The following is an 8,327-nucleotide window of genomic DNA, read 5'->3' on the forward strand; positions in this document are numbered from 1 at the left end:
GTCCTCTTTTGGAAGACCAAACAAAGTAGTTTTGCTTTCACAACGAAGCACACAGCGTCTTCACGACATGGCTGCAGCGTCAACAATACTACAGTGAGAATAAAAGTTACGCCTTCTTTCTTTGCGTGAACATTTGGGCAGCGTTATGCAAATCTTCCCACATAGTGATGTAGATATGTGGGGGCGTGTTAGAACGAGCCGTTTTAGGTAGGTGTGGCTGACTCTGAACTTTTATAAAGAATATCTCTTTGGATTTGAGACTTTAGTCTTTGCAACTTTACAGATCTTCTTTATGCACCAAGAGCTTGTAACACTCCAAAGAGAAAGGAAAAATTGAAATCGCATCATATGACCCCTTTAACGTTAATTCGCAAAATGTGATTGCCTGAAATCAAAACGCGGACGGTGAGCGCCAAAGAAACAAACCTAAATTAACATTATAGAAAGCACAAATCAGGGCATACTTACCCATTTTATTATCTGCAGTCCATAAAGTCCATCTGTAATCGTTCAAACGCGGGCTCCTTCATCTTTTCTTGCATGATCAGCAACTTCTCGACTCGTGCAGAAAATGACGGCTGGTGCGTCTCAAGTTCGTTAAAATAGTACGTCATCATGACGTAGTTTCTGACACATGCGCATCACAGAAAATTGATAGAACTTATGCTTTGTTGTTATATGAACATGTTATTTAAAGTTTTCCATTTCCCTTCAAGTTGAGGTTGTTATAACTCATCCTATTGTGTAGTGAGACACTTAAAGTTGACAGGACATGATTTTACTTGTCCACCTGACTAAAACTCAGAATCATTTTTTACAGCATAGAAACAAATCCTCAAATCAATCTATAAGTTGTGGTGTTCCCCAGGGATCAATTCGTAGCATACTACTGTTTTAATCTACATGATTCTCATTATAGAAATTATGTGCCAAAAGAGTGCTGCAGTGATGATGTATTTTTGTTGGCCAACCCAGAAGTTAGCATCACCCTGGTTCCCTCGACAATAAAACAAATATGATTTTTCCACTGGCTTTTGGATTATTGCAGAAAATAAACTATTTGACCAACAACAGTTCATGATTCTTAGATGTTTTGTTCATTATGAAAATCTTCAGAAATTAACACAATTCTTTTTTTGGAGCCTAAGTACCATTGCCAAAACTAAAAAAACAAACTAGACCATGGTCGCATGACAGCAACGTTACCACCATTAAGCTTCTGGCAACTCTTTCACTTTTATTTAAAAAGCATTTTCCCTGAACGCTTCAGTTAGAATAGTTTGCAAGAGCGTGATTCTAAACACAATGAGGCACATCACAATGATTATAAACACAATGAGTAAAACCAGACTAGTGAGTAGATGAGTTTACTTGTACGGCGTGGTGACGCTTAATGTCCTGGCAACCTCTGTAGTCCATTTAGCCAATTGTTTGCATCCACGTTTTTCAAGACAAGTAGAAGATTTAAAAAAATCACAAGGGGTATTACTGATTTTATGTCATAGAATAAAATGTGAAAATATTCTGACCGTGTCAACCACAGACCTTACAGAAGGATGCTCACATGCATTCCCTATGCTGCTGTGCGCTCTCAATTCACACTTCTGTCAAGCTTGCATTGAGTTGGGCCTCTCAATAAATCTTTTTGAGGCATTTAAGATTTTTAATCAGACGTTTATGTGATTGTTTCCTTGCTTTTGGAAGAGTCCCTAATAAGAATATTTTGACAAGCCACCTTCTCCTTTCTAGGAAAGAGCATCAATTTCTGTGAAAGCATGTTTTCATACAGCATTACATTCATCATGGCTGAACACCCCACACACAGACACCATGAAAAATGACACAATAAGCCAACAATAACAGCAGGTCTGCCAAATGATCTTGTTCATATCAGTCCATTTGCAGTCTGAATTCCCTTCTTTATCAATGCAAAGATTAATGCTTTCATCTTTTAAGTGTTTTACAATCCAAACCAAGAGAACAGGCTCTGATCTACAGCAGAGATTAAAAGAAAATATACTGCAGTAATTCCTTCTGAGAGGTAGATTTCTATAATTTTTACGCACTATATATACAGGTGCATCTCAATAAATTAGAATGTCGTGGAAAAGTTCATTTATTTCAGTAATTCAACTCAAATTGTGAAACTCGTGTATTAAATAAATTAAATGCACACAGACTGAAGTAGTTTAAGTCTTAAGGTTATTTTAATTGTGATGATTTTGGCTCACATTTAACAAAAACCCACCAATTCACTATCCAGACCTGAACCCCATAGAGAATCTATGGGGTATTGTCAAGAGGAAAATGAGAAACAAGAGACCAAAAAATGCAGATGAGCTGAAGGCCACTGTCAAAGAAACCTGGGCTTCCATACCACCTCAGCAGTGCCACAAACTGATCACCTCCATGCCACGCCGAATTGAGGCAGTAATTAAAGCAAAAGGAGCCCCTACCAAGTATTGAGTACATGTACAGTAAATGAACATACTTTCCAGAAGGCCAACAATTCACGAAAAATGTTTTTTTTTATTAGTCTTATGACGTATTCTAATTTGTTGAGATAGTGAATTGGTGGGTTTTTGTTAAATGTGAGCCAAAATCATCACAATTAAAAGAACCAAAGACTTAAACTACTTCAGTCTGTGTGCATTGAATTTATTTAATACACGAGTTTCACAATTTGAGTTCAATTACTGAAATAAATGAACTTTTCCACGACATTCTAATTTATTGAGATGCACCTGTATATGAGGGAGACTAAATAAAATGACAAACAGTGTTGTGACAAATGTTACATTGTCCTTCATCCTGAAGTTGTCACAATATTGCTAGACATCAGTAAATGCAATTTGTGGGAATTTATGCTGGTATTTGTAATGGATCTCACAAACAATATTTATACATTGCATACTAGGGTGTTTTGTCTACTTTGGGCCCTATCATGTCTCATTGGTTATTAAAAACAGACTTTTTTCCTTTATTAAAAAGGTCATATTAAAACCTTCATCATTCATTCATCTTCAAGGTATTTTGTTTTACTTTTCTTCTATGAGACATTTAATCTCAAAGTATGAGAACCATAACAAATCGTAATTGTTAAATGGTTAACATTCAAATTGTTCATTATAATAACCCAAACAAACAGTAAAATAAATTGTTTCAGTATTTAAGTGATAATTATTTATATCAATCTTCATATCAAAGTCCCTCAGTTCTTGTGTAATTTCCACCAAAACCAACCATTTTGCCATTTTTCAAATCAAGCTGCAAAAAGTGTATAAAAATATTTCTTTAGCCTGTATTCATACTAAAATTCATAAAATACTAACTATAAAATTAGCTTTGTAAGACTTTATTCCAAAAAATATCTAAAAAATAATTTCCAGTGCAGTGCACATTTAAAAAAATAAGTGGGGATTTGTGAAATGAAGTTAATTATATGTATATAGCGTAGCACTTTTCACAATAGAGATCATTTCAAAGCAGCTTTACAGAAAAATTGCATAAATGTCTAAAATTTAGCAAGTTCTTCATATCAGAAATGATGCCGTAATATATGTCGTGGAAATGACGTTTGTTCAGGACTGTTAAAGGGAAGAAAGACAGAACTCTACTGTGATGATATCCGCTCTTAAACATTGGACAAGTGTGTTTGAAAAGAATTTCATTTTTAAATCCACAGGGCCAAAAGTGCCCATAGAATCACCAATAAACAGCAAGTAAAGTTTTCTTAGTAAACACACAAATTGCTATTTACTGGTTAATTTTAAAGAGCACTCTGTTTGACTGACACAACCATACTTTCTTTTTTGAAGCGCTCTGGAGCTCCAGATGTGCAGCTGAATGCTATTTGAATGCGGTTTTGGTCTCTGCTCTAAAAGAACAAAAAGCTTTTTGCTCAATGGACTGAAACAACCAGCCTGGAATATTGCTGGTTGTTCCTCCGTGGACAGCAGATAAGAACCTATCAATCTTAGCTTTTGTCTGCTTGCCAAAGTTTCCATTATGACACGAAACAATGTGCTGGTTGTTTGTTCTTCAAACCACACAAAAGCTAGCAAAAGAACCAATTTCCTTTGGCTGTAATCAATGAGAAACTCATTTTTCTTGCTATATGCATTTAGAAATACAAACAACAGAAGAGCGAGTACTCATTATCTGCCTGTCCTGAAGAATTAAATACACCTGAAAACCTGGACAATGTTAAATTGAAATGAGAAACAAAATGAGAAAGGATATTATGATAATGAGCGTGGGGCTGCAAAAAAGACATATAGATTCTGTCTTGATGTATTAAGCAATATCTGTTCTTCACTGGATTCGAATGAGCTTTATAAAGAGACAGTTCCAGTAGAAATAAAACTTTCGGAAACATGTCATGGTCATATTTAACCTTTCCAAAATCAGAAATAAATTAAATAAATGCCTTATAAAAGGTATTATGTCCTTGTATTGTTGTATGTAACAATGTTGTATTGTTGTTTTATGTAATATTACTGGGGAAGTCGCGGCCTAATGGTTAGAGAGTCGGACTCGTAACCCAAAGGTTGTGGGTTCGAGTCTCATACCGGCAGGGATTGTAGGTGGGGGGAGTGAATGTACAGCGCTCTCTTCCATCTTCAGCACCATACTTGGCCACATGTCACGTCACTTCATGTCACGTCACTTTAAAAAGTAATGTATTATTTTTGCTTTTCTTTTTTTTTTTAAATTTAAAGCATTCTAGGGGCCAGAAAGAATTATTCAACCCATTTATTAATAGAGGACCAACGAACAGATTAATTTTTGCATAAAATGTAAGCTATGCATTCTCTATAAAGCTCTAAAACTAACTAAAGAATACTAATCGTCCCTCCCTTGAACAAACTCAAGCAACGCACACGTTTGTCGAGAGGCTTAATTTGCTCTACGGTGTAAACAGATGACTCTGCAGATGAAACTGCTGTGGACTGGATTTATACGACTAATGAGAGAGAGTCATTTGAAATTAATTTCACCTTGTGCCAAAGCAGTTGGAGCACTGTTAAGAGATCACTTTAGACAAATGTCACACCCTCCATTAACAATCTTTCATTCAATGTAATCCTCTACAAGAAATGTATTAGGGTGGCTCTGCAGTACAACAGGTTTAAGTTCACACTTTTGAGTTGAAGAAAACATGACTGGAAAAAAACCCAAAAAACATTTAGATAAGAGGATGATAAAAATAAAAAAAATGGATGATATACAATATTACTAAAATGTCATCATTCACTTCACAGCTACAGAAAATTAGGAGGATTTGACCCTGCAGCTGTGGACAGAGGAAGTGTCTCACTCCTTCCTGCGTTTCTTCTCATGATCGTAGTCCTTGGAGCGCCCACTAGTGGACGCTCTTTTGGAGCCTCCGTGCTGTTTGGCTTCCTCCAAGAACTTATCCAGACCGAAAGGATCCTCTTCAAACTGCACAGGCCCATCCCGGCGGGGGCCATGGTCAGCACCTGAGAACTCCCGATCAGGAACAAACCTGGAGAGAGAAGGGACATGGTTAAATTGTGTGCATCAGAAGTAATAGTAATACAATAAACAAACCAACGAGACAAATAGAACCATTCCAAGCAGATTTATACGTTTTAGTAATGATCACCTTTGCATCTTAACTAGAACGCGAATCAAAATTTCATCTATTTCTTTACAAATGTTTTTGATCTGACATTTAATCTCTCTGATGTTGTATTTTTTTTTCATATGCATGCAAATATTAAATCCAGGTGTCTCCATACCTGCTGCTCTGCATGAGTGTGTCCAGGTCGTCTCCATACACATCCTTATCTGCATTCTTACTGGGCCTGTAAATGTTTTGTGCCATGTCTCTGCCACTTCTGAAGGGCTGATCATACACATTATATATCTCATCCTCTCCACCAGCAAAACCACTGTCCATCCCCTGAAAAACACAAACAGAGTGAGTTTCATACCTACAGAAAATACACCAAACTAACAGCTATAAAATATGCATCTAACAGCCTTTTGGAATTACTGGACTTAATTTGTTTTTAACTTTTTAGTCAAAATATTTTGAACAACTAGAAACATTTCTATGCATTATACATTTCCTGACTTAATTTCCCCCAGTCTAAAAATAATAGTTTGATTATCATTTGACCACAATTAGATTTTTATATCCATTTAGACCACTATTTGGCATAAGACAAGCACTGCTATGTATTTCAAATAGAAACCAAAATACAATATTTTGTGGTGAATGATGTAGAACAGGACTTCTCTAGGAATTCAATATTTGATTAGATGATATAAAAGGGATGATATAAAATTCCCTGCTCACAAGGTCATAGTTTCATCAACAGAAAGTTACAGAGGCAGATAAAGTTCTTAAATTTTGATGAAAGTTTATGGATTAAACACAGATAAATCGTGCACAGTCAGACCAACAAAACAATTATAAGTATTGTTTCATTTCGAGTGATTAATTGCACACCTAAATAATCTAAACAAAAAGGCAAAAGCAACCTTCCCATCTGAATGATCTCCTTACTGACCTGAAATCAGTAATCTGAGATCAGCAAAGGCCGAGGGTTAATTACCTTGTTTTGATTGAAGAGTCTCTGGTCATACTGAGCCTCACTGGAGGTACGGGGGTTCGGCTGACCCAGGGCAATGAGCTCACTGACGTCCCTGTCCTGATCTCTTTGTAGCTTCGACCTGGACAGACCAAAATACACTGACATCAGTTAACACCTCATACATACAGCCACACTCAAGTCTCAAACTGGAAGTTCTGGGAATTCTCACACGAACATCTTTTGAGGAAAAAGCATGAATAATTCAAGTGATTACAAGTACAGATCAAATGCATTTAAGTGCAATAAGCTTGGTCTGATTAAAGGATGTGTCAAGTTTGTTTCACTAAAAGGTGTCTGATGTAAAAATGAACACCTGCGGGACTCGTGTGAGACCAGAGGACAGAAAATAACGCTAAATCATGTAGGTTAAGTGCAATGTGTGCACCAGTTCTACCGGAACATGAATGATTCAGGGCAAAAGTGTAAAAAATGCATGTGCCTCTTATCAGGGGCGGCTCTGGAGATGTTCCTGTCGTGCTGCCTTTCTTTCCTCCTCTCATGACGGATCTCGTCACGCTCCCTGACTTCAGTGTCCTCACCACCTGAGACAAAATCAAAGACACAGACGGTGATCTCGCCAATAGATGTGACAGCACACTGATGACCTGACACCAGGTTCAATCAAAACCAGGTCCGAGGTCAAATTCTCTTCCTTTTCAATTCGTGAATTAGAAAATATATTAATAACATTTTTTGAAATAAATTAAAAATGCAGGCAGCAGAACGTTTCAGAAAATATCCCATACACTCTGTATGATAACATGTAAAGGATAATTAATACTGAATAATTCATTTGAAATTAATTCCATTTTATGCTACTTAAACTTTAAAATCAAATTTAAATAACTCTGAATCCAGTTTGATACAGAATTTCTTAAGGATTCAATTAAAATTCAAGAGGCATTCTCAATTCTCATTGTATGACACAGCCACTAAACTACTTCATACTAGACCAGGGGTGCCCAAACTCGGTCCTGGAGGGCCGGTGTCCTGCAGAGTTTAGCTCCAACTTGCCTCAACACACCTGCCTTTAAGTTTCTAGTATGCCTATAAGAGCTTGATTAGCTGGTTCAGGTGTGTTTAATTGGGGTTGGAGCTAAACTCTTCAGGACACCGGCCCTCCAGGACCGAGTTTGGGCAGCCCTGTACTAGACATTCAGTGTGCATTGCTTTGTTTTTCCTACCTTTGTCACCGTGGGCTTTGATACCAGCTCTCCTGTCCCTGGCCATTTTAGCCAACTCTCTCAGCTTCTCCTCTTTCTTTTCTTTCTCTTTCTGGGCCATCTTCTTTTCCACTTGAGCTCTCATTTCCACAGCCTCTCTGGCCTGTACACATCACACAACCAACAACATCAGTATCAGTCGTGCACACACATCAGTAAAAACAAAACAGAGTTAAACAAAAATATCTGCCAGCCCTACAAAATAACTTATTTTTCATTTATTTTCTTGTTTACTGGGAACTGTTTGCATTGTTAAAAGGTGAGTATTTTCACCAGGCTGAAGCTAGAACTGTAAATTAATTACTCTCCAAATTTATCACAGTGAAGCCAGGTGACTATTCTTTTACAGATGTCACCCTGAGCCTAGGGCTGGACAATAATTCAATATCAATATGTATCGTGATATAATTTTTTTCAATAACGGTGATATGATTTTTAAACACATTTCCGATATTTCGATATACATTACCAGTTTCCC

The 8,327-nt window shown here is 36.9% G+C and overlaps 1 protein-coding gene across 2 annotated transcripts in view; it reads right to left on the reverse strand.

The window, feature by feature from the left end:
• Positions 1–5,226: 5,226 nt before the first annotated feature.
• The window catches only part of LOC107681047 (SNW domain-containing protein 1-like), an 18,296-nt gene continuing 15,195 nt past the window's right edge, over positions 5,227–8,327 (reverse strand). For both annotated transcript variants that reach the window (XM_016477189.1, XM_016477190.1), the window contains 5 exons: positions 7,811–7,952; positions 7,066–7,168; positions 6,588–6,705; positions 5,766–5,929; positions 5,227–5,509 (listed from right to left, as the gene is read on the reverse strand). In XM_016477189.1, the coding sequence (XP_016332675.1) occupies positions 5,317–5,509; positions 5,766–5,929; positions 6,588–6,705; positions 7,066–7,168; positions 7,811–7,952 (720 nt within the window). In that variant the 3' untranslated portion in view covers positions 5,227–5,316. The remainder of the gene's footprint in view (positions 5,510–5,765; positions 5,930–6,587; positions 6,706–7,065; positions 7,169–7,810; positions 7,953–8,327) is intronic.

Source organism: Sinocyclocheilus anshuiensis, unplaced genomic scaffold, assembly GCF_001515605.1.
Source record: "Sinocyclocheilus anshuiensis isolate Anshui unplaced genomic scaffold, SAMN03320099.WGS_v1.1 scaffold1756, whole genome shotgun sequence".
Taxonomy (NCBI): Eukaryota; Metazoa; Chordata; class Actinopteri; order Cypriniformes; family Cyprinidae; genus Sinocyclocheilus; species Sinocyclocheilus anshuiensis.